Source organism: Periplaneta americana, chromosome 13, assembly GCF_040183065.1.
Source record: "Periplaneta americana isolate PAMFEO1 chromosome 13, P.americana_PAMFEO1_priV1, whole genome shotgun sequence".
NCBI classification, from domain to species: domain Eukaryota; kingdom Metazoa; phylum Arthropoda; class Insecta; order Blattodea; family Blattidae; genus Periplaneta; species Periplaneta americana.
The window spans coordinates 155,397,936-155,425,608 of NC_091129.1; the positions used below are offsets into that span (position 1 = coordinate 155,397,936).

A 27,673-nucleotide genomic window follows, 5' to 3' on the forward strand; every position below is an offset into this window, starting at 1 on the left:
GAGAAAGTTACACAAGCAGAACTTCACACATTGTATTCTTCACCTGACATAATTAGGAACAAACGTTTGAGATGGACAGGGCATGTAGCACGTATGGGCGAATCCAGAAATGTGTATGGAGTGTTAGTTGGGAGACCAGAGGGGAAAAAGACCTTTGGGTAGGCCGAGACGTAGATGGGAGGATAATATTAAAATGGGATGATGATAGAGAGTGGATTAATCTTGCTCAGGATAGGGACCGATGGCGGGCTTATGTGAGGGTGGCAATGAACTTTCGGGTTCCTTAAAAACCATTTGTATCACTCATTTCCATTCTGAAAACCTGGAAACAGCTGCTCTGAGAAGCATCAACATCAGCAATCTCAAAGACATGTCTTTAGCCTGGCAAGAAACAACTGATACATAAAGAGAGCGCTCAGATTGTCAGGATTCACACCATCAAGACTTGCCTATGTACTAGAACAGGAAATGTGCTTTATTGATGACCTGAGAATAAGTATGCAGCTGCCATCCGCAGAGCTACAGAGAAGTATGCAGGATAGAAAAGAAAAGTGGAGGGAGATATGGGAGGAATTCTATAAATCATGATGGCACAAAGAATGATCCATTTCTTTTTGTTCTAGTGGTGGATACTTGACTTCCCGTCATTCACCCATATGAACCCAGTTATGTTTATGTAGACCAATTTATCGACATAGTCGTTTCCCAGGGTGCACCACAGCAGGCTGGTCTATGCTATACAGCCATGGCGAAAATGTGACTCACGAGCACATTGTGGCTCGCAATGACAGCTATGCGCTTCCTACCTCCCACAACCCCCACCCTCTCACTCACTGAAGTCTAACTCCGTTCCATTTGTATTTGTCTCTGACCTGCGAGTGGTGTATTGTCGCAATGTCTCTCTCGAAACCATGAACCTCTACACCAGGCGTCTCAAGGCCAACGCATAAAAGTTGGTACAGAGAGCAAGTATAAATAACATAGTCAGCTGAAGAGATAAGCGCAGTACCCAAAGATAGCCGATCGCTGATTAATGTTACAAGCATGAGCGAGCTAAGTTGTAACTGTCGTGGGAGAAATGCCACAAAGCTGCACTTTTGAATTGTACTGTCACTATAGACGGTTGTTTTCGGAAGGAATTTCTTAAGTAGTTTGCAGTAATAATAATAATAATAATAATAACAACAACAATAATACATTTATTTTCTAATTATATACTATCTATGAGTAAAAAGAAGACATCTGAAGCATGAAGAACCATACATGTTACGTAATTATTTAAGCACCAGGAACTGGCCACCTAACTCCATTATCTCCTGGCCTAGTTGACTCATAAGTGGTGCCTTGTTGGTATCACTTGTGAGGTTCAGACCTGTCTTCGAACAGTTGACCAAACAATAACAATATTTCATTTCTAATAAAGGTTTTTGGTATCGCTCTTTTTTTAAGTTTATACTATATTTAATAAAATAAAATTCAATTAAATAATAATAATAAAATTACAATAAAAAGTTGTTGGTTGTTAAAGTAAGTATTCTTACGTTACGCTAATATTAATATATTAATTACAATAATAGTTAAATAATATATTTCGTAATGTTTTCAATAATTAAAAATAACCTAAACACCTTAGAAATTCACAAGCAATTATTTTAAATTAGAACTATTCAAATCTTAAATCTGATCTGAAATTCTTTTCTCAAGTCCTTCAGTATTTCATTATATTTGTTACACTGGTCTTGATTCAAATCAGGTAACAATTTTAGATTAATAAAGTGGTAACAGTTACCCACTGAAACTTGCGTCTCCCACAATTTCGCTTTCCCTATGAAAGCTTTTATTTCTTCATACATTTGCGGTAATAAGAACATTCTTTCCTCGGAGATGGACACAATGACTGACTGTTACATCGTAGCAGTTGCAGATGTCTATTCAAACGTCGCGGTCAATGACGTCATCCGGAGATACACGAACTTCTCTGAGAAGGCCCTATTGAGACGTCTGCTCTACACAAATAAAAGTTTAAGTAGGATGGGAGGACGCATTTTTTTGCTGCCAATATGAGGAGAATATTAAATGTATGATTTGATCAAAGTATTACGAGGAAAACGATTGTATAACATCAAACGGCATTATACAACAGGTTACTGATGAAACATTAAAAGGTTAAGTGTTCTCATCATCATCATCATCATCTGTACGTCGATTCTTTTTCAGCAGCTGTACGAATAATGCGGTTAGATCTTCAATTTAAAGTCACAGATTTACAATGTGATGTTAAAAGAAATCTAGATGTAAGGACTTGACAAATGTTGAACTTTTCAAATCTTTGCCAAAAAATAAATATCCGAAGCTTTGTTCTTTCGCTTGCTCTTTTGAAGCCATGTTCGCTACAACTTACGTTTGTGAAAAATTATTTTCAACAATGAAAACAGTAAAAACCAAATTTATATCACGACTGACAAATACCTTCGTGATCAACTATGACTAGCAATAAGTGACACAATCCCAGATTTTGAAACTGTCGCAGACACATTCTGAAGACAGTTAATATTAGGTTGTATTAATTTTTCCTATGTTTTATTGTTTATTTCTTTCTTCGTTACATGTATTAAACATTAGTTTGTAGCCTTGTACTGTATAAAATTCTATTGAAGTGCTTGACACAAGGAAAATTAAAATCCGTTAATAAGTCAGACAGTTGCTTCACTTCCTCTTCGGGTGTCCGCCTCCCTCCATAGGTACTATGCACGTTGCAGGTTACACAGTGGCTCGGCGCACGATCGCATTTTCGCTACGGCTGCTATACACCCATAATGAGATGAAGATTTGTTGGGAACCGCAACTCCAAGAGAAAACCCGTGTTACCTGCACCACAGGCTTGCATAACAAGTTATAAATCGGGGTACGCCATGGATTGAACCCAAGTGCACAGGATTAGAAGCACTCCAGCGAGAGTCTAAATACACTCACTGCTATCAACTTGGATTGTAATAGCAGTGGCGGCTCCTGCGCATTTCATCAGAGGAGGAAAGAAGGTAACAGGACGAAATGACACCTTCTTCAAAGAAACAAGCTACCAAGCTAAAAATTAGCCAGCATGCATACATGTAAGACCAGGTAGTGTTGGGGTTGGCCTTCCCTTCTGTATAGCAATAATCTGTTATTGTAAACTGAGTTTCCTAAATTTTCCAAAACATGTTTTCATTTCCATTCATTGTTGAATAATTGCACAAATTAACAATTACAAGGAAATTCACCCCGCAGCATTTTTTCGAGCACACTACAGCATCACACGTGTTGGAAGAGACTAGCTACTAACATGTAACCAGAACCGTTTTACGGAAATGGAAATAATCTGAGGAAAGCGAGAACACTGCATCCACCTTCGTGATCTGTGTTGCCACATGTACATTTTACAAGTTCAGTATCACATGCTTTTGAAGAATATCAGTTCTTGTAAAGTCATACTACCATTATTGTTCCAAGTTTCCGGTGGCCAATTTTTTATGTTAGAAATAATGTATAGTTTGGCCTACTTTCAATTTCAAATATATTTGTACGAAACTGACAACTTGGCTGTTGCCCTGTCTAGTACACAATGAATGGAAGTGAATTTCAGGGGCCAAAAAGATCTGCGATACTAAAGTAGAACTACTTCCTCTTTGTTTTATATAAACCCAACCTTAACTTTCAAATATCCTTGAAAGTTTCAAACCAGGAATAGCAGCCTATACTATATAAAGTGCAATGAATAATATTTTTGATTCATAATTCAAAAAAATGTTTATATGGTGTCTTTCATAGCATTGCGTTAAAACTGTTTTTATTGTGTCTCCTCCTAGATGTGTTATAGTCTGGTTGAATGCAAGATCGTTAGATGGCAGCGGTAGCGAGCTTGCTGCACAACCAGTTGGTTTCTATTTCCCGCCCATGCGATGATTCAGAGTTGGATCTCCTCCCTCTCTGTTCATTTACTTGCTTTAAAATTGTGCTTCTTTCTCTGGCCGCTAGTGTGCTGTTGTCTATGTGTGTTAACTGCAGTAAAGGAGAATGGATTGACTTTCCTCCACACAAAAAATCTCGCATCTTTCTCAGTTTTCTTGCAGCACATGAGCGCGCATCGTTTAAAACTCAATCAACCGAGGTTTTCTTAAAGCTGTGAACTTAAATATTATCGAATCTTCCTTGAATTTCAAAGCACATAAATTTGGTATTTACTTTCAAAAGAAGAAAAATGTTGTTTTCTAATGCCAGGCGTTTGACAAAGTCATTTGACCTCTTGCACTCCAATATTTTTCAAAGATATTATCATGACCAGCCACTGAAGCACAGATTTTGAGGTGTTCCGAATCCATTTCTTGGTTTGAGTTGCACAATGGGCAGTTAGGGGACTGATATATTCCAATTCTATGCAGGTGTTTGGCCAAACAATCATGGCCTGTTGCTAATCTAAATGCAGCTACAGACGATTTTCGTGGTAAATCGGGAATAAACTGTGGATTAGGATGCAGAGAGTTCCATTTTTTCCCATGGGATTGTGTTATCAAATTTTGTTTGTTGAAGTCTAAGTATGTAGATTTAATAAATCTTTTCACAGAGTAATATGTAGATTTAGTAACAGGTCTGTAAGTAGCAGTGCTGCCCTCCTTTGCTAATGCATCCGCATTCTCGTTTCCTAGGATTCCACTGCTTTGGAGTCTGACAATATAACTGCATTTTTAAATTTACTGATGTGGCATAGAAGATTCCTGAGACTTTCACTTATTGCAATGATTTCTCCATCAAAACTTGTTGTTCCATACCCAAGAGATCTATAAAGTGAGAAGAGACAGCACGTAACACCTGCACCAGCACCTTGTTCTCTGGAGATCAAGGATCCGTCAGTGTATAAATGAAATGAAGCCAGTTTTGTGGAGGGTATCTAATATTAATTGTCTCTAAAGACAATTGTTTTAGTATTTCAGTGTTTACTTCTGATTTCAGTATTTCTTCTGTTAAATTTATATTATATTACATATTTAATAGAGTTAAAGGGTTTGGTTTAATTTGTAGGTTTTCTTTTAAATTCGGGATATTGATTAGAAGAAAAATGTGAGGAGGACGTTCCTCCCTTCCCTCCCCCGAGGAACCGCCACTGTGCAATAGGTTATTTGAAAATTTCTTGTAGTTTCAATAAAAATAAACAAAACCAATAATGATTCACATACAACTGTTTATTGTGACATGTAAGTCATTACATCGGGTCATTCACAAAAATCTGGACATATTAAATCGAAAACTTCTGGCCCGGAAAAAGAATCTGTCAACAGTGTTTAAATTCGTCTTATTTTCAACCTACAGCACACTAAATAATTGATAGCAGTTATTCAAATGTGAAAAAAATGCAGAAAATTGAAAACCAAGCAAAGCACATGTGTAATAAAAAATGGACAACATAATTTGTAAAGGTACGAGATTTTAAGACGTAAAAAAATGCTGAAGTTATGGAGCTACTCTCACAGTTGCAAAAAAATGGCAAGTGAGCACACTCCTCTGAATTTACTGCTAAAACATCCACATCACAATGTTCACATAGCAGCAGGAATACAATATATATTTATATATATTTAAAAAAATTCACCTGGACCAAGAGTAACATACCCTTGATTCAAGTGGCATAGGACATGACCACTCCATATGAACATGAACAAACCCTTCCCATGGTCACAATAAATGTTCTTGAGGTATAGCAAGTCGAAATTATCTTATCCTCTTTCTACTCTTTAGACACGAACCATCACAACGAATACGAATTACTAATAGATCTTATAATTCATTATAAAATTATTGCTATACCATCAAGAACATGAGTTTATACTAATGCATCATTCCACGTACAAATACCAGAGCTTAATTTGCTCACTAGCCAAAAAAAACCCACTCTTCATAATCCAGTATTTTTTATCATACATAGCATTTATTTAAAAAGGACTTTATAACTGGTACGGAAAAAACTTCAGCCTACTTTGCACACTTTCAGATGAACTGTAATTTACTGACAATTACATTCTACATCAATTAATTTTAAGACATTTAAAAAAACGTAAAACACAAACTAAAAATTGACAGATTTCTACCTGTTTGGAGAAACACAAGTCTAAACCTTGAACCAAATTTTAACACATATCCCAAGAGTCCAGTAACCATGCCTTGCTTGCTTCAAAAAAAAAAAAGTCAAAACATTGGGGTGAAATAAAACAAGGGGCCCACACTTACAGTGGGATTTAGATACTGCAGCTGGTGATTTAGAATTTTCCCCCTTATGATGTAATGTCTCCAGAACTAGGGGGGTTTGATGGGGGAACTGATAAAAAAAAATAATAACCAAGGAATATATTGATCCTACAACAAAAAAATATACATATATAGTCAATGCAGGCAAATACATATAACCGATGGAACCACTTGGATAATCTTTGGACCAAATACGATTGTAAAACAGATTTGTTTCTTTCTGTAACCAAATTGCAAGGAGTTTGGTTATGGAATTTTGAAGGTTGTGCTAGAAAGACTTCTAAGGACAACAATGCTCGTGCAAAAACAGTCAATAGGACACAAGCAATCAACAAAGAAAGGGAACAAATCAATTCATCAAAACTTAAAAAGTAAGGGAGACCATGTTTAGCTGTAATGTACAAGTGGGTTTTTGTAATCATTTCTGAGCAACAATCAATTTCACATCACTATCTTCTTTTCTTCCATTCAATGTCACCAAACAAGACCAAGACAGCCAGAAGGAATAAATCCATCTCGCTTTCCTGGGCCCGTTCGAAAACCCGGACACCACATAAAAACAAACGAAACTGTCTCTGTACAACTTTTACCACGTTACGTGGTTAATGACCATCAGCCTTTTTAAAGTGAGAGGGCTCATTGAATAAATGGTCATTTGCACCCCTCCCATCCACTTCTAACTCAGCATCAGGCTTCATAAGTCCACACGGCTCCTCACAATGGGCCCGGGCCCAAGTGTTCCAACAAGCCTAGCAAGCCACCCACTGGTATTTAGCTCCAGGACTGGTACGTGTCCTGGTACCACTGCTGGTCCCCGCCCGAATTGTAGCCGCCGCCATTCATGCCTGCCAGCCCATACGCATTGCCCAGCGGCTGTTGGGCGAGGGGCTGATTCCCCCAGCTGCTCTGGTAGCGACGTTTAGATTCCCCCTGGTTCTGGTGACCCCCGTCAAACTTGCGTTTACCTGCTGTTAACACAGGACACACACACGTGAACCATTAGTCAAACCATAACCACCACCTCTCTCTCGTCTTAATCCTATTACAAACAAATCAAAACCAAGTAACAACTATGTTTCCATTTATACAACTGATGGACTGTATCGTCTTGCATGAATTTTAACCATGCAACTGAAAAGTTCCCGAAATCATAATAGTTTGCTTTAAATACTCGAAATTTTTAAACAAAACATTGATTCCAGAAGTATTTTATGCCGAATGCAAGTACTCCCAAACAATTTCAAGTCGTTTCCAGAGTAACTTCAATCTACTTGAGACAATTTTGCAACAAGTAAAATATTAAACGAGTACCAAATGAAGTCAACATCAGAAACGGGACAAACATGCTTTTAATCATTTATTCATTCATTCTTAGTACGCACAAAAACTGTGCTAATAAATTTATGCAACAACACACAAGCTATCCGTCATGCACAAAGGTCAGTTTCAAACAAATAGAACTGGCTTATAGCAGTACTGGTCTAAAACGTGATATCAGAGTATGAGATCCATTGAAACAATTTAATCACAATCAAAAAGTCAACATTTCTCCACCCAGGTCACTTTAATAAAAAAAATTACATTTATTTTATTTGTACCTGGAAGCAAGGGAAGTCTTAATAAGACGTGTAAAGAGTTCATTTAACTTCCTCAATATTATGTAAAAACCCCAGGAACTCTAACTATGTGTACTGCTACAGAATTTTAGGCTTCATCTTCGTACACTTACTGAATTTTATATTGCATGGTCACCAAAATAGAAGTGACCGTTTAAAATGGCAGTTTCAAATCTTTTTTTTTTCTCCACAGTATCCATACTCTAATTCCTTTTAATTTTGTGAAAGACCTTCTAATTTCTTTTTTTCACAATCAACATTACCCCTCGATACAAATTTACAGGCTTTCTGATCCCTTCAAAAGTTCCTAATATGTACCACTACTACTATATGCACATTCTTAAATTTTCAATGTATTATACCATTATCTGACCAATGTCTTATAGCCAGTATACCAATTAATAGAACCCAGATGTTTGGTAAATTGCCTTTTATTACAAGGTTCACATGCCAAAGTTGCGTTTCGAGACATTTAGGAGTGATAGGGCCAATTTCTATTTTGCTTCTTACATATTTCAGCTCTTGCTGCCAATTTTGTCTTTCAAAAACGAATTGAATGAAATTAGCTATTTTTAAGTTAATTTCACAACAAACATTTTCATTGCAATGACTTTATTGTCAAACACCTGGCATTAGAAAACAACATTTTAATTGCTTCCAATTTATCCTTCTCAAGTGTAAGTTTAATCTTGACTATTCCAGAGTCTTAACATTTTATACCACATAAGGGGCGATATAACCTAAAAGGGACCCCAAACCAAAACTGGGCATAAAATCATACCCCAACCTTGGGTCACATGGGAATATGTTCATTTTTCTCGCACGGTCATTTTTAAAGGAACTACAGCAACATTTAAATGACATATGCGCTGTACTTTAGGTTAAGTTATTTTTTAGAATGAAAAATTTTGACAAGTCTCATCCCACCCACCCAAAGCTAGACATCTGAACCTTTTCCTGAAACACTAAGGCCCAATTGTATAAAACTCCCTGACTAAATATCAACTTTGATCGAAGATCGAAAAGTAAACCGAGTTCAGACACTTCTTCTATTGTATAAAACTTTTCAGTGATCAAATTACCTTGGTTCAAATGCAATCTAAGTTCACGTGAAAAGGATTTGGCAACACCGCATAAACAGGTGAAATACGTGATGTGCGGACCATGTTATACAGGTTTGTTCAGTGTTGCCAATCTAGCGATTTTAACTCTTTTTCAACAACAATTTCTTTTAATTTTTATATTGCTTAAATAGGGATTTAGTGACCTTTTTAGCACCCCATAGTGAAAAATTTAATCTTTCTTTGTTGATAATGAGAAATCTAGCGACTTTACAACTACTTTCCGTATTACACTCTGTTGGAGACTGGTTTTTTTTTTGCAATGTAATGGCGGACAACAAGAAGAAGGTTTACTGTTCTCCAAGTTGTCATGTTATGGTGTTTGATACTGCTAAACATAATAAAGCTTTATAAAACGACAATTTTCGTTTAGTAATACAGTTAATTGAACATTTATGAATATACCTATCATATCCATTAATAATTAATGGTTGTTATAAACATAATATAATTATAGATTATGTTATTTGATACTGCTGAACACGATAGAGCCTTATAAAATATAAGAATGTTTGTGTATTAAGGCAAGAAATTGAAAGAAATATATATAAATGTACCTAACATATCTATTAATATCAATAATAATGGATATTTTATTTGCACAATCTGTCACTCGTATATTTCAAACAGAAAAGAAATAACTGAACTTGGATCATCTAACTTAATCGGAGAAATTTCTTCAGTCAAAGTTGACTTTAGTTTGAGACAAATTAATCTCAGATTAGACTTTATACAACACAAAATTCCAAGTTCAGCTGAAACAAGGATCAATTTAACCTCTGATCTAAGATTAAATGGTTTATACAATCGGGCCTAAGGCTTCATAAAAGGCTAGGAGACGCTCTCAGCCAATGCAGTTCAAGAATCACGTACAAGAGCAATAAAACATGTTAAATTTCACTTCTAGTTCCTGAATATTGTGTTTATGCATTAATTAAATTTTGCTGCTTCTGTGGAAAATATTAAAGGAATGAACCCAAACACCGCACTCCTCCCAGGGTAGTGCTTTTAGTTTAAAGTACAAACGTGGAATGTCTTTAAATACCAGCTTACAGGAAGTAAAACAAATCTGCTGAAAAAAATTGAAGGTGATACTACAGTTACGGTAGACAGAAGTCTCATTATACTAGCTTGCTTCAAATATGTTCCAGTTAATAACGTGTTGCATGAGTAGTATATGCATTAGTAATAAAAATAGATTCAGCCTCTTAAAAATGCAGGCCTTCTTCAAATTTCAATAGTGCTTGTCTACCAATTTTAAGTACACCTTAACATCCAGGCTCTATCAACAAATATATGAAAACAAGTTCCCTTTCTTATACTGGAAACATATCCACAAAATAATTAAGAGTTTCTTTCATTGTAATACCATGTTCTATAATTAGTAAGTTAAGAAAGTGGGAACTTGTCTTATAAATAATTTTAACGAATTAAAAAAAATACAATTCCTAGATTACATACACTAAGAGTACATGAATGAACATTTTCCCCTGAACAGAACTGTTGAAAGTATACTACACTTCTGTAAAATCAGTCATTAAAAAACCAATGCTATTTAGATTTCAACAACTTCGTGTAACATTATATTATAACCCAAAAATGTTGGAAGTTCAAAAAAACTAAACAATAAAATTAATAATCGACGTTTGTAAAGTAACAGCAACATCACTTAAGGGAAGATTCCACTGAAAATCATGAAAATTTTTCCAAATTTTTTTTAGCTATTTCACTTATTCAGAATTTATATCTTCATACCCCAAATGGGTTCAGCTCAATTCTGATTACAAATACTCGTATGTTTACACTTTTTTAATTAAGGCTGGAAGGGGGCGTGAAATTTAAAAAGAGCTGTCAAAATTGTTTTTCATCGAAGAATTCTTTTTTAAAATTTCTGATTACAAATCTAGTAACTTTTTGTTGGCTCCCTGAAGTTACTAGATGAATGTAGCGGAGGAGAATATTAATTTACATAAATATTCGTTTTATTTTCAAATCTATTTTTGTGTGTTCATTTTTGTTGATTCAACACCAACTTTCTTATGCCAAATATTAATCAATCTGGATGAAATTTTTACTGCAAGTATTTATGAGGTAGCTGCATGTTTCTATGCATTTATTTTGTGAGAAATATTAATAAAATAAACTAGCAGCATTAAGAAAAATATTAATAAAATAAACTAGCAGCATTTCTCACAAAATAAATGCATAGAAACATGCAGCTACCTCATAAATACTTGCAGTAAAAATTTCATCCAGATTGATTAATATTTGGCATAAGAAAGTTGGTGTTGAATCAACAAAAACGAACACAGAAAAATAGATTTGAAAATAAAATGAATATTTATGTAAATTAATATTCTCCTCTGCTACATTCATCTAGTAACTTCAGGGAGCAACAAAAAGTTACTAGATTTGTAATCAGAAATCATAACGAATAGAAAGAAGAAGTGTGCGCACTCCTATCTGTTCAGCATTGTCGACGGTGACCAAGAGAATTAGTGGCGCTGCGATCGGTATTGCTCAGTTGGAAGCGAATATCCATAAAAGAAGCAGTAGAGTGTTCGTTCATTTCGTTTGCTTTTTTTGTGTAATCAAGTGCGTTAAATACTTTAAGTGCCAATAAACTAATCTGCAATTATTCGTACACGAGTGACGAGTAGCTCTCACGATTTATTTATTGAAGGACGAGATTATTATGTTTTTCTCGTGTTATATTTGAAGCAAGTAACTGTTGGTGAATACATATTGCACGCCTACAAGTAGGCCTAAGTTAAGTTTTACATATTAAACTATTATTTGTTTTACAGTGTGATGTATATGAATGTGTTTTTCTTTCAAATAGTTTAAGTACAATGCCAGTTACGTACATATATGGAGCGAATGGTAAACAGTGCAACTTACGTTAAATGTATTTTCGTACTTACACACGGAACAGACTGAGCGAACTCTGCACTAGCGCCGCGTGGTATCGGCCTTTTGAATTAACAGAGTGTGACCACTACTTCTTTCTATTCGTTATGCAGAAATTTTAAAAAAGAATTCTTCGATCAAAAACAATTTTGACAGCTCTTTAAATTCCACACCCCCTTCCAGCCTTAATTTAAAAAGTGTAAACATACGAGTATTTGTAATCAGAATTGAGCTGAATCTATTTGGGGTATGAAAATATAAATTCTCAATAAGTGAAATAGCTAAAAAAAAATTTGGAAAAATTTTCATGATTTTCAGTGGAGTCTTCCCTTAAAATAGTAATGTCTGGCACAGCAGAGGCAAGCGGGAGTAATGTCCAATCATGTAACTCAACATTTCTAAAATTAATTAGCACACTATACTAGTTGTTTCCAAGCTCACACCAAAGTTAATTTAGCTAACATTAAATTTTTTTATTCAATCTAATTTCTCATACAGAAATTACCACTTAAAATTTCAGTATTTCATTTCTATTCTTACCTGAAAATGTGTACCAAAAATGTTATAAAAGAGAAAAAATGACGTATTATAATCAGACAATTTTGACTGTACAAATTAATTTCAATCCAATATTACAATTTTCTCGTGCACAAAAGAAAAACACTAGAAAATGTCAAACCATCGAAAGCAAAACAGGAAAATGTACAGTGTGAGGGGACATCCAACTATTATATGGTGCTTCTCATGCATAATGCCTATAAAAGGCCCCTTCACAATCTGTACAACCTTGGTAAGCGACACAACCTCAACAGAGTATCCAATTTCAACAAGTGAAGGCTTAAATACCAAACTGATCAGTGGTTAAGTCCACAGCGCAAATTACTTACCAATGTAAGGGCCAGTAAAACACGTGGGAAAATTTAGGTTTCACAAAACCACACTAAATTCAAGCATTTTCTCAGTTTACTGTAGAAAGATGACAGCAATGAAAGACAGTATTAGGACAAAATTGACAGTTAAAACATTAGTAGAGATTGATATGAGAATTCATAATTGCTGCTTTATTCAGGAGCTTGAGAACTAAAAACACAAGAGCCTATGCTAATCCGCCCTCTAGTAATATAAACACAGCCCTCTAGTAATATATCTTTACTCTGCTTTCAGCTCGTCTGTTAATTGCACTTCACACTACCACACAACAAACCCTACGCATGTTTAAGATTCAATTATTTAGAACTAATGCTGTATCAATAAAATTCAACCAACCAACCTTCTGAACTAACCAGGACTATCAAAATTCCCTGAAAATGTTCATTACCCTTAATACGAAATCAATCTCCACTCATGCTCTAAGGGTCATGATTTAGAAAATATCAGATAATACTTGTTACATTTATTCCCCTGCGTCTTCCCACATTTTTTTGTAGCTCCATAATTGGCAAGTGTTTGACCCCACTTTACCTGCAAATTCAAAATGAAACCCTTTCTGTTGCCTCTGCTATGATCAGTTTGGGCAACATGCACTTTTCATCAAATGCAGTTAATATGAAATTCATGAACTTCCTGTACAGAAAAAACCTCACACCACCTCAATCAACCAAATTCAAAACAGTGCATATCACCAACCTGGTCGCAAGGTTGTATCGCTTTGGCTACATGCTAAGAGGTGAGTGAAAGGAGGTGAAGATACAGACCATCCTCACCTGGTAAACTTCCCTTGGCGCGGGCCCCCCCACGCGCGGGTGCTCGACCCCCCCCACGGGCCGCGGAGGCTGCGGTGCGTGCCCCCCTGGCTCCCCCACGGGCTGGGGGCCCACCGGCCCGGCCACGCGCCACCACTCCACGCCCACGACCAGCCTGACCAAACAATATATCGCAAACCATTAGAAAAACATACCCCACCCATTAAAAACATAAATGCCAGCTCCTCACAATTGGGCTGACAGATAATAACAGTTGTAATATGTATTCCTGCTATTTCAAAAATGCAGGTAAATCTTATTATTGTTTCAATCCATTCCAGACTCCCAAAAGTACAGCCTATAATAATTTCGATTCCATACTGAAATGGATATTACTGAATATATAAAGTATTACTCTCCAGTTCAAGAACGCAATTTTCCAGAACCCACCATCATCTGTATCTCATGTTCTTGTCTGACATGAAATCTCACATTTCAAAACTATCAGCCTTGAAACATGTAAGCCATCACTCCTGAAACAAGTCCACAAGACACAAATTGAATGTCTAGAATCTGCAATCTTAGAAGTGGAAAGCAGCGAGTAGGCGGGAATTACAAGCACAAACCTGAATCCCACCGCTCATGCTGAAGTTTGGGGAGCTTGCTTCCATGTACCCAACTTCTTCTGGATCCTAAGTGCCCAAGAGTTAACACATGTTGTGAATAAAAACATGTTTTCTCCTAACATCTTCATCAATATAAATACTATATGGAAGTAACAGCTACTTATAATAGCTTGACAACAGCAGTTGATTGACAACTGCTAACAAACTGAAAACAAAACTACATCAATGTTCAAAAATTGTAAATAAAAAAAAACCAATGAATATTTCCTTGCCCATCAAATACTACCAACACATACCAAAACATAACCAAGTCAATGTAAAAATTGTAATACTTTATACTACTAATGTATGCTTTCAAAAATTAAACCCATACTTCCAAACCTCAACCTTAATGAGATCATGGCACATGTATCATGGTACGTGTTGCTGGCATTTGGCTAATAACAACTCTTACAATGTAACTTATTTAAGAGCACAGAGCAGGGTTATCCAAAACGAGCAATTTGCAAATGGTTGGGATTGTTGGGTGAGGAAGCCAAAGCATCTACTTGCGCCCAGCTAAAAGCAATAAGCTTCTAAAAAGCGGCCACAAAAAGCAGAAAAGCACAGAAACTAAAGCCTGAAGCGAGAGAAATGTCTTGTAGGAGAGTAGCCTTCAAATGCTATTGAGACATGAAGTTTCACTGATCAAGATTCACTTTCACTGACCTAACCTTTCCTCATAACGAACTAAGAGTGAATAAAGAAGTTCTAACACCAAATAAACCCAAAAAATTAAGTTCCACAATTTCAGAATGAGTAATGCAATAATTTCTGATCTAACTAAAACTGTCACCATACAAGAAATATTAAAAAAAAAAAAAAATCCTTCCCAAGAACAAAAATACAAGTTACGTCGTTTCACGGCAAGTGTTCAACTTTCTTGCCCCCACAATTTATCACAACTCCGAACACTTTACAAGTTTTCCATTTGTTGTTTGTAGATGGAAGGACATCTAAACGCAGTGTAGAAAAACAAAGTATTTCCAAACAGTGAGGAAAAGTTAGTCGCTGTTGTGATACAAGACTGTTGTGCTCAGCTGATGTCTCGGATCCCTCCCCCAGTATTTTTTGGATAACCCTGCAACTAGACAGCAAAAAAAAAAAAGACAGACACATTATCATATCTGAGCCAATACAGGCACACACACATGACACTAGTATATCTCCTAGTAATTTCGAAGATGTCTTTGAAGTTACAAATTACCTTTTCCCGGCTAATTATCTGTAAAGCAAATTTTGAGAGGCCTGTATCAATGGCTCAGATATGATAAGCTATTTGAAAGTGGCAATGCGCTCTGGACAAGGGCTATTCTGTTAACCAATGCAACATGTTAGTAAGAAGAGATTTGAATTGGCCATGTCTCAGTGACCATGCAAAGGTATAAGATCCTGAAGTTGTATGGAAGAAAACAAAATTTAATTTCTAAAATAACATTAATCTAGGCGAATTATGAAATCTTAAGTGTTACACTGCATTAGCTATGCGACATGCACAGATGCCTGATCCTCTCATTCCAGAAAACCAAGCACTGCCATAGATTCTTTGCATGGCCATGACTCATTTAATAGACACCACTCAGCTTCATTTGGATGGGGACTGCTAGTTCATGAGCAAGGTGGACTTCTGAACGCCGTGCCACAATCAAACAAGCAAACGTACGAGTGAACGAAAAAAAAAGACGACTTGGAACGTTTAATAAAGTCGATCGACCCACCGGCTGAGGCTGCCTGCCCCTCCCTCTGGCAGGTGGTGGAGGCGGCGGATAATCGAAATAGTAATCCTCGTAACGATAATAGTCATCGTAATATGGATCACTGTAGCCACCTCGATAATCCCCATACCCGTAATAGTCGTAATCATAATCTATAAAAACACACAACAAACACCCAATTTTAGCAGCCACGAAATCCAATCAAAAACTATCTCTTTCGGAAATCGTCTGAATGGAAAACAAAAAGGCATGCCGGGAAAAGAGAAAAGTAAATTAAAATTTTAAGGCCAGAAATAAAACACTAGCTACGTGTATAAAATTTTGCTTTTTCTCAATGTACACCAATGTCACGACTAAAAAGATTTCCATCAATTACTAAGTTTAAAACATAACTATAAAAGAACTATACCATAACACAGTCAACGAAGTGTGTTCTACCACCACAGTACACTCTACACCATCTCAAACACAGAACAAAAGAAGTTGACAGTAACGACAATACTTTCATAACTACTTACCTTTCCAGACATGGTAATAATGCAATGAAACTTCCAATTTAAAGTGACTACACTTTTACACAACTAGAAAACAACCCTACTCCACTGTCCAAAAAACAGACAAACATTTCTACAGTTACAATGGAAGTTTCACTGCAGCGTCATGTGAAACAAGATCTCATTAATACATTTCAAAAAATATACGTAAACTGAAAGCAGCAATAACTTCTTCATAATCTACAAAATAATCTCCTACAAGGATTTCTTATTTCCAATACACCATGCAAAATAAAGAACTTAAGAACTTTACTGAAAGAGTTTGTCCTGCAGCATTAATAGTAAAGAACTGAATGCAACGTGCAGTGAATATTAAGGGACATGTTTAAACACCCTGCAGAGTGGAATGCAAATTTATGGTTAATTCTTGCAACTGCTAGAGACTTCGTTCATCATGTTGTAAATTTTGACCATAGCATCAGCAATCAATTGCAACCTAATAATTTTAATCCTCAAGCAGTTGGTGGGAAATAACCACAGATGAACATGCAAATGTAAAATATATATTCTCACAATTCACCTACAGTGAAGAAAACTGCTTCACTGTTGCTAGAAACAAAAACAGGCCCGTATGTGACAACTATCAACATGTCTAAGTACTCAAAGTTTCCTGATACATGCTCATGAAAAATTCTTAAAGTTAATGCATATTATCTGACGTGTAAAATGTTTCACCACCACAAAGGATCCGATTTCAAACATGACCATGTATCAGAAAAGTAAACACAGAATGGTAATTCTACACAAAATAAAAGTAACCTAATAACGAATAGCTTCCACATAGTGACAAAAAAACTGAAATGTCAAATGTGCAGCAGGATTGGCTATTTCCTGACGAGAAGTTAGAAGAGTTGAACAAAAATAACTTGCTAAGAAGTCCAATTAAGACAATATCTATCAAATTTACAAAACTGATAAAATCAAAGAATGAGCGTAGTCTTGCTTGTAACACCTACAGACTTATCACAATGTCCATGCTACCATTAAGACAAGGCACTGTCGAGAAGACAATCACACCAAGAAACTTAAATTCCATGCCATTTGATGTGGCAAACTGTCTAAATTGATAAAATCACATTATAGAAGACGGAATCAATCTAATATTAAAAACATGCACAAAAACCTTGATCAATTAATTAATGGTACAAACTGATGTATTGGCTTATTCTTGCATATCTGGAGTCTCCTTTGGGATAGAATATTTTATTCTGAAAGGAAACATTCTCCTGATGACACAGTAAAAAAAGTCTATGACTCATTATGGTTAATACAAAAGTAGTTTACTGACAAAATTACCCAAATGTAAGATAACATCTCCTTACCATTCCGCTTGACAAATTGGAAATTTATTGCAATCAATGACGAAATTGTAAGGGATTGTGTTGGCACAATATGCCTGTCAAAAAAAAAAAAAAAAAAAAAAAAAATTCAAGGGACAACAAAATAGTAACTACATATTTCGTCTCCTCGAAGTAAAGCAATAAAATTTTTGAATAACTTGTTAGAAGTGAGTCAAGTATACAAAATAAATATTTCTTTTAAGATTTTTAAGAGCACAATCTTAGATTTGGGTAAAATTAAAACATAACCTCCTTTAAAAAGGAATCATAGACTTCGTATTTAGTGAAGTGCATAAAAATAAATATGCCTTTGTATTTGAACTTCTATTCACAACACTTAACACTACATCTGGCAGCCTACCTCTTTTTAAAACATGAAAACTGTATTACAAAAATTCAGTTCATTCAGTTTCAAACCAACCAATGATTAACGCAAAAATTAATTGAAGAAATAATCGAATACTGGATTTCAGTTAAACTATAAATGCGTAATTAATGTAACAAGATTATTTTTTTCCGAAAGTTTATTTTGGATGACATTGTGTCCAACAAAAATGAGTACAGACTTAAACAGATCGATTTGCATAATTTGGGTGTTGTTATGAGAAACGGCATATTAAACCACTTGAGTTTTAAAGATGAAGACAACATAGAGCATGTTCTTGAATATGGACAAAGGTTTAACATTTCTAGTATTCTACAAAATATTTATATGTACATCCTATACTGAAGCATAGTGTACCCTAGTCAGGAATATTAGTCACTAAAAAGATAATATGGATTAAAAAAGTGTACATTACTTGGAATTATTTTTGCCCAATCACAGGGTCTCTAACTTGTTATTCGTCCTGACTCTTACTAGAGTGCACTGCAGGCAGCTGGTTCACATTATGCTCTTAATGAATGATGATGAATTGCTGGGATGTCACAAGCAAATATACTTGCCAAGCTAGCACAAACCATCTCCAGCAAGTAACACAAATCTGATTTCTCACATTCGATAAAACAGTTTTACAGGACAATGATGATGCTGAACCTGCATCGTAACTAGGTGGATAGAATTTTATTCCTGTCATTTAGCTGCAATTAATGATCAGAAATTTAAACAGAAAATGTAATGTGAGACATGGAGAATTTAAAAACTGATACATGAACGAAGATATTAGCATCACATATTTCAAGGTATTATGTCTGGAATGAGAATACATGGATAAATATATAACAGGATGCGAAACTGTGGTCAGCACCATCTGGCTGCGGGGGGGCTGAAATAAGATGATCAGCGCTCAACGTCGTAGGTGGTAAACATTAGAACTACGTGTTGGGTACATTACCCAGAGTTCTCTATTTATCCGTTCGAGATATTGCTCGAGGAGGCGAGCAGACAGAAACTTGCTAATAAGTGAACATAAAGTGATACTACGTGTGTATAAGCAGTGTATATTAAACAGTGATGTTTATGGACGTTGTAAAAATAGTGTTGTTGAATGTATTGTAAAGTAATAGTAATATAATAAATTGAACTATCTCAGTAGTTCTTTCGGACTTTTCCATTGTGCTGTACAATAAATACCCAAAGAATACAATCCCAATTATCTAACCTTTTGCTTTATTTTTTGTCTCTGGTTACATTTTAATTGGGTAGTGTAAAACACATCGTCTCTTTTATGTTCCTGTTGGCTCCGGTAAGAATTTTCAGTAGAATATGCTGTGAGGAATAAAACTGTAAATGTTTTATTTTAAATTGGGTTAGTTTGAGAATAGTGTTGAGGGGGGGGGGAATACTTTCTGCACAGTTTAACATTTTCGTCACCAGGTGTGTTGCTAAATGCATGGAGTAATTAGTTTTTATTTTCGCTACTTGGTGCGCTGCTAGATGTAATAATGCCCCTCCCCCCAACAGGTGGCAGCAAGGTCAATTTTTACAACAGTGCCTCTAGTATGTGTTACGGGAAACTCAGTAAGTTTCGCATCCTATTATATATTCATCCATGATGAATAGCTGACAGGATTGAATGCAACATCTAGCACATGGTCAACCTTAGATAACTTTCCATAGTAACCCTGTCATTAAATTTAGTCAGTCTTTCCAATATTCCCAATGTAATATTTCCTGAGAAAGTACTCTGGCACACTTGTACCTATGACGAAGTTATTTACATTTTCATAAACTTCAGAAACAAATTATCTCTGCACTGTTCATTTATAAATTCTTATTTAAACCAAATCAATCACTCGTAGGGAATGTGTGGTGGGCAAATCACAACTGAGGAATTTCATAGGGTTCTCCCATTTCTCCTCGTTATCATGAATCCACAATCAAGGCCTCAAGCCAGACCTCCAGAACACAAACATTACTGCAAGTTGTACATGCTCTTATCTAAAAAAAAAAAAAATTCAAAGTGCCAGTTTCAAGCCTGAATGAACAATGAAAATAGTTCTCATAAGTAGGTACATATGAAAAAGTTCAATATCAATATGACAATTTGTGAAAATAACAAAAAAAAAATTCACAAAACTAATGTTCTCAGAATTATTGGTGAAAGAAGTTGCAACATCACATTCAAACTACAGCTGAAGGCATTTCAACTCTCATGAACAGATCTAGCACATGGAAACTAAACTGAAGAAACGAAAACTTTTTTTTTCTGTAGAAGTTATAGTATGTACACAACTGAAACAACCTGCTCTGTTTTTCAAACTACAGTGGGACAGATTTAAGTTTGTGACTAACATTTATTCCACTTCCACATCAATTCCTCTCCTCACCAACAGCCAAGCCAATCCTCATTGTAACTATGTGCACAGGTCTGTATAGTCACAAAACGTGTGCTAATATCTGAACTTAAAACAACCACAAGGATGGAGGGACTTAGGAAGACCATACCGCACATGGAAGGACCAATTTGTGTAGTAGCAGAATGGGCAAGTCACCCAAAACTCCAAAAGGAAAGAATAAACTTCTGATAGTATGATTTGAGGCTTTCTCAGCATTGGTTCGCTAATATGTTTTTGCGGGATATCAGCCAAGTTAAAATTATTAAGGTCATTAACAAATCAAGCCACTACTGGGATCGTACAATCAAGGAGGCCATAGAGATTAAGCTGGAGAAAAACAACTTTAACAGGGACGGTGGACTACAGCTCAGTCAGGCATGGACACCGGCCTTGGACCAGCTTAGGCCCTCTTACAATCAAGGTCACGAAGATCACGGACCGAGGACAGCAACCGATTCCAATCGGCGGAACAGGACTCGTCACCCGCGAAACTTCACACAAGAATCCCAGGAGGGACAGAGCTTACGAGGAATGATAATTCCTGGCCCAGAAATTGGCCGATCAACCAACCAATCCCATATCACCTGAGACAGCCTAACATCTATATAACCCACGACTTTCTGTCCAGACACAACTTCCCTGAAGATGGCTGCAGAGATAGCAGTTTGAAAGCTTGGAACATTCCAAAATTTTAACTCGGCTGATATCCCGCGTAAACATATTAGCGAACTTCTGATAGCTCTAGAAAGGAAGACATATGAAAACAGACCACAGAAAACCAAAGATCACTCCCAAAGGAATACAAAGACGGGATACAATGAAAGTAAAGTCTTATTCAATTATCAGCTTAACACTTCCACTAAAATGATCTTTGTAAAAAGGTAAAGGTATCCCCGTAGCATGCCATGAAGGCACTTGGGGGGCATGGAGGTAGAGCCCCATGCTTTCCATGACCTCGGCACTAGAATGAAGTGGTGTGGTCGACACCACACTCTGACCACCTTTTACCTCCGGGAAAGACCCGGTACTCAATTTTATAGGAGGCTGAGTGAACCTCGGGGCCGTTCTGAAAGTCTGGCAACGAGAAAAAAATCCTGTCACTACCTAGGATCGAACCCTGGACCTTCCACAGGAAAATATGTGCTTGACAATTTTATTGACAAGTTTAAATGGTAAACAGTATGAGTCAGCAAGAGCCAATGAGCACATAGTGAATTCAGTAAGGTGTTGAAATTACTTAGATTCAAATCTCGACAAGCAAATTCTATAATGCCAGAAAATGTCTAAGAGGACTTGGGAAAACAAGGAGTGTTGGCACCCCATTGATTTAGGAGTGACATGACAGCACAACTGTCAGGCAATCACAATGTTCTCTCTCCATCACTACCATATAATTTAATTGCTGATTAGCAGCTAAACAAGGAGAGTTAAACAAAGTCCTATTCCATTTCTAGATCATGTTAATGCTATTTTAATGGTAACTGCATATTTTGTGCAAGATACTTCAGATTACTTTCGAACAGTTTTCTAAGACCTAGATTAATAATAAAAATGAGGGTTCCTAATAAAGATACCAATCATTTCGACAAACTTACATATTCTACAATTTAAAATATGTAATAATGTGCAGATATTTAATTTAAACTACCACAGTGGACATCTTTATTAAAGGAGGCAATTTCTGTAAGGAAATAGTCACAGAAAAAACTAAAACAGAAGCTGTAATAAAAAATTTAATTTCTGCACACTCCATAGATACTGTTTTAATTGCACTTACAGACATTACAATTTGTGCTATTTCAATGATTCATCAAATCATGGTGCAACAAAGGTTTTTTCAATTTTGATGTGGAAGAGAATCTGGCGACAAAACTTATCAAATTTGAATGTAAAGAAAATAAAACTTCTAAAACGATAGGAAAATCCATAGAAGAAACTCTACATAATTTTTTTAATTTCGGTTTGGTGGCAAAAACTGCAACACAATGTTTGGAGGTTTGTCTAGAAGAGAAGGCAAGAATGTATTTTCACTGCCGCGGACTGACACTGGGTGTCCAGCACACTGTATTCTACAGGAAGCAGTCACATTACAAGCAGATACTGGATCTGTTATTCTAGAAGTTCAATCACAGCATTTAAGAATGAGGTGAATACAAAATCTATTCAATAAGGGAGTTTTCAGAATCCTAGTTACTTGCACTGAGTATACTTGGAAATTTGGGTAACACTTTTCGAAGAGTTTCATATAGATGGGGCTTTCAGAACTGTCTTGGAGTAATGTTGAACAACCTTTAGTGTATCTGAAAGAAAAGTGTGCTCAAAGAAGACTCAAAATGTTCTGACCAGTTCTCTAATTTGAAAATTTCTATCACAAGATTCAATGTCAAAATTTCAGGATACTACTGACTAGCTCAGAAGAAATGAATGGTTTACTCCAAAGAGAAAGGGAATTTAAAATATTTTCAGAACTGTAAAAAATTGTTTTTAATAACCATAATAGGACTTGAGTGTTTTCAATGAAGCAAAGTAGGATTTACAGTATAAATAATATTCTACAATTAAATACCTGATTTACTCGTATATAAAAATACATTTTATAAAAATTTACGTTTCCTCTAACCTAGGGGTTACATTCAAATAACCCAGACATTAGCAGATCTCAATAACATTGACAAATGGTGGTGTAACTAAAAATTTCGCCTTCAACAGATCAGCAACTCACATCAGCAGTTTATTCACGTCACGAAGAGCATGCCACATCTGATTATGTGTGCACCCGGCCTTAGACAAAAAAAATTACCGATCTCCTGCAGCGTGAATCTGTTTACATCCAGCTTTGGATAGCACCTGGTTCACATCTATCATATTTTATAAACATTTGGATAATGTTTTTTTAGTAGGTTATTTTACGATGCTTTATCAACAGCTTAGGTTATTTAGCGTCTGAATGAGAGGAAGGTGATAATGCTGGTGAAATGAGTCCGGGTCCAACACAGAAAGTTATCCAGCATTTGCTCATATTGGGTTGAGGGAAAACCCCGGAAAAAACTTCAACCAGGTAACTTGTCCTGACCGGGAATCGAACCTGGTTTCGCAGCTAGACGCACTAACAGTTACTCCACAGGTGTGGACTGGCTAATATTTATGTTTCACTAAATTACTCCTATATATTTCTGTTATGAATTATTTATAAGGCTCTACGAACATATGGGAGGAAGGGGGGTGGGGGGAACATAGTGTAATCTTGAGCTCTTAATCTTTCTTACTTCACAGCCATTTTACTCTCACAAATTCAACCAGTCTTCTCAAGGGAACTTGATATATGGTAGTCAGTCAATTTTTGTCGTAAGATGATACATCTCCACACTATTCAGATCAGCAGGGGGTGGATGTTGATGAAAGTAAACTTCATATTTTTCACATTAGAACGATGCCTATTAATGTGGAAATCCTTTTTATGTTAATACCAATGTAAAAAAGGAATTTCTTACACTGCATTTTTTGCTTTTGACATTTTTGAACTAATAGGTTATTTTTTTTTCGGCATTTTTGGTCATTTTTAATACTTTGCAGAACTTTTACATCATTTGGAATGCATTTTACTTTCTTATTTACCAACTTATCTGCTAAATCATTTTATAACCAAATATGTCGGTAGTAATTACCTACTACATACAAATAAGTGAATAACAGTGAAGTTTGAGTTTTATAGTTTAGAACAGACTCTAAAGTCCATCCCTCATTCCAGTCCATTCACACAACGGAAGTAATATAGAATGCTTGACAGCATCTTAGTTTAAGTGAGGACTTTGACCGCTACTGTTATTTTGTCTATACGAGGGTGTCTTTCAAATTTATGTTTGAAAGGGGGCAAACTTTCACCATGTCCTGTACAGGACATTGTGTCCTGAACATGGTTCAGAAGAAATGTCTGCACCCACAATTTTTGTCATTCACACTCCCTCATCTGGAAGATCTGGTAGCAAATGTGAAGCACAGGAGGAGGAGACTGAGAATGAAGCCACTGACATGGACCACCCCTGATTGAAACATAATGTAAACCCTCATTAAGATCTATAGTTCTCCTATAAAACCTTCATTTTGTTGCATGTTCTTTTATCTCAGCCAAATTCCAGGAAGTGTCTCCTCTCTCCAAGATTTGCAGGACAGTCATTGAAACAAGGTAATTTTTAAGAAGTTGTGGTGCGAGTACGGTAAATAATATTTAAATGTCATTTCCTTTTATTTTTGTTATTTTTCCATTAGTTTAAGGGCATTTTAATGATCATTTTAAGTAGATTTATAGGTCATCAACATCTGCCTCCTAATGATCAGTATTATAGATGCCACAAATCTCTCATCACATACCATAGACACTTTCTGCACTAAATTTTCAGTATCAGTGGACAAGATTAGCAGAGTATAATTCCATGATAAATTTATGACCAAATAGCTTCTTTTTTTTTTTCCTTTTATATTTCAGAAATATAGGAAAGTAATATTATCATCATTTATTTTTATCGTCTCTGATATTATCAAGAATATGAAAGGAATGTAATATTATGTTATTATAATTGAAAGAATGAAGGTTTACATGATCAAACATTATTTACATGTGAATAATTTCATATGAGGCAATCTTCCTGAATAACAATATATAATATACAGCAATATATAAAAGAGTCGATCACTATTTCAAAGTGATTTGAAGCACTATACCATAAACAATTTTCACCCCAGTGTTCCTAATAATAAACACAAGACACTGACAACCTGTAGTGTCGCTGTAATGTTACAAACAACTGTAAAGAACAAACTTCGGGACACGCGACAATGGGGCACTAATGATTCAGCTGATCATTTATGGTCGTTTATGCACTGCTCATAGATTTCTCAAGGGTGTGATACCTGAATATGTTTTTAATATACTATATTACGAGAAATTAGGAAATATATTCTCAATGTCTTTATTTTAAAAGATTCCTTAACCACAGAAGAAGTTTCAGGATATCACCAGTATAATTTTGGTGTTGAGTCCAGATGGAATGACCTTAGATTTGAGCATTTCTGACAAAGATCCATGTCCATCATTGAGTCTTCTTAATTACACACAACACTTTTGGTGATTTAAAAATGAAGATTTTATATAAATGTGCTGTCGTACAGTCATGACCAGCTATTAGCTGAAACATAGGTACTAAATATCTAGGCGATTCTGGTATTACAAATTTATTTAAGAGAATTGACCATGATTTATTTATATTTTCAGCTTCAAGATTTTCAGCTATTTCTTTCTTCTCGGAAATTTATTTTGTAAAATTTTGGTATCCTTTTTAGCCAAAGTATTCACCTGTTCATTCCCTTGTAGGCCAGTGTGCAGGTATCCATTGTATAGTACAGGTTGTCTGTGATAATATTAGTAGTGTCTAGTAGTATTTTATGACTCATACTTTGCATGACGCTACAGTTTGAATAGCAGAAGAATAATCACCAAGACCTGGAACACGTTTATTCTGCCCAGTGGTTCTGATAAAGCCAGGATTTCTCCATTCAAATGTGCTGCTGACACACAAAAACTGAACCAACTTCAGTGCATTTCTGCTCCTGTACTGCCTTCTTAACCTAACCTAATCATTAGTACAAATATGTAGCCAGTCTCTCTGCATACAGAGTATGAATAGTTTCGAATGCTACAGCTTTCAGTTCACCTTGGCTTCATTTTTCTTTATATTAATTATTCAACGGAGCTTCTCTTTAGTCAATGCATGTACATTAAAGTTGTTGTTTTCTAATGCCAGGCGTTTGACAATAAAGTCATTTGACCTCTTGCACTCCAATATTTTTCAAAGATATTATCATGACCAGCCACTGAAGCACAGATTTTGAGGTGTTCCGAATCCATTTCTTGGTTTGAGTTGCACAATGGGCAGTTAGGGGACTGATATATTCCAATTCTATGCAGGTGTTTGGCCAAACAATCATGGCCTGTTGCCAATCTAAATGCAGCTACAGACGATTTTCGTGGTAAATCGGGAATTAACTGTGGATTTTGATGCAGGGAATTCCATTTTTTCCCTTGGGATTGAGTTATCAAATTTTGTTTGTTGAAGTCTAAGTATGTAGATTTAATAAATCTCTTCACAGAGTAATACGTAGATTTAGTAACAGGTCTGTAAGTAGCAGTGCTGCCCTTCTTTGCTAAAGAATCCGCATTCTCGTTTCCCAGGATTCCACAATGGGATGGTATCCATTGCAATACAATTCTTTTATTGGGTGATATTAACTCCAATATGTACATTAAAGTGGTAAAGACTGTTCGATTTGAGTGTTTGTATTCTGTGTTGATCTTGTCTTCTGAATTAGGGTACTTATATATAGTCATAACTTTGAATCACTTTTATGTGTTGAATGTATAAATAAGTTCAACAATTAACTGTTAAAAGTGAGAGGGAGAAATTTTGCTTGTTCTCGTCAAGATTGGTTCTGGAAACAGCCTAGTCTATGGAGATACATGGGATTTGTGCACTTTTATTCATGTTTAAATCCAAGAGTGTGGAAAGTAACAAATGCAGTAAACATTTCCAACATGTTTTAATTTCACCTCTCACAGTAATACAAGCCTAGTGCTTTGCACATATCAGTTTGTCGTATACATACACACTAGTTAAAAGGGCTTGAAAAATGATGTAGACTACTATATCCATGGGAAAGAATGATAAAGTCACTTGCTGCAATCAATACTGATTATAAACATCAAAAGTGTTTCCAAGAATGATTCGAAAACAATTGTACCATGAATTTATTCATGACACACAAATTGTTTATAGCCCAAAGCCTTCATCAAAGATACATTTTTTTTTTTTTGCAGTTTTCAACAGCCTACAATTTCTAAGACTACAAAATCCATTTTACCAATACAATGCATCCACAGACACTGCACAGAAATGGTAATGTGATTAAAACATGTGCAGTGACAATAGAAGTACAATTCAATGTATAGTATTTGTAATATACGT

At 35.7% G+C, this 27,673-nt stretch overlaps 1 protein-coding gene across 16 annotated transcripts in view; it reads right to left on the reverse strand.

The window, feature by feature from the left end:
* Positions 1-5,195: 5,195 nt before the first annotated feature.
* Syp (synaptotagmin binding cytoplasmic RNA interacting protein) overlaps positions 5,196-27,673 on the reverse strand; it is a 52,503-nt gene continuing 30,025 nt past the window's right edge. For 6 of the 16 annotated variants that reach the window (XM_069844509.1, XM_069844503.1, XM_069844500.1 and 3 more), the window contains 4 exons: positions 15,989-16,137; positions 14,232-14,297; positions 13,618-13,780; positions 5,196-7,244 (listed from right to left, as the gene is read on the reverse strand). In XM_069844509.1, the coding sequence (XP_069700610.1) occupies positions 7,048-7,244; positions 13,618-13,780; positions 14,232-14,297; positions 15,989-16,137 (575 nt within the window). In that variant the 3' untranslated portion in view covers positions 5,196-7,047. The remainder of the gene's footprint in view (positions 7,245-13,617; positions 13,781-14,231; positions 14,298-15,988; positions 16,138-27,673) is intronic. The other 10 variants (XM_069844507.1, XM_069844506.1, XM_069844505.1 and 7 more) reach the window with 10 other exon arrangements.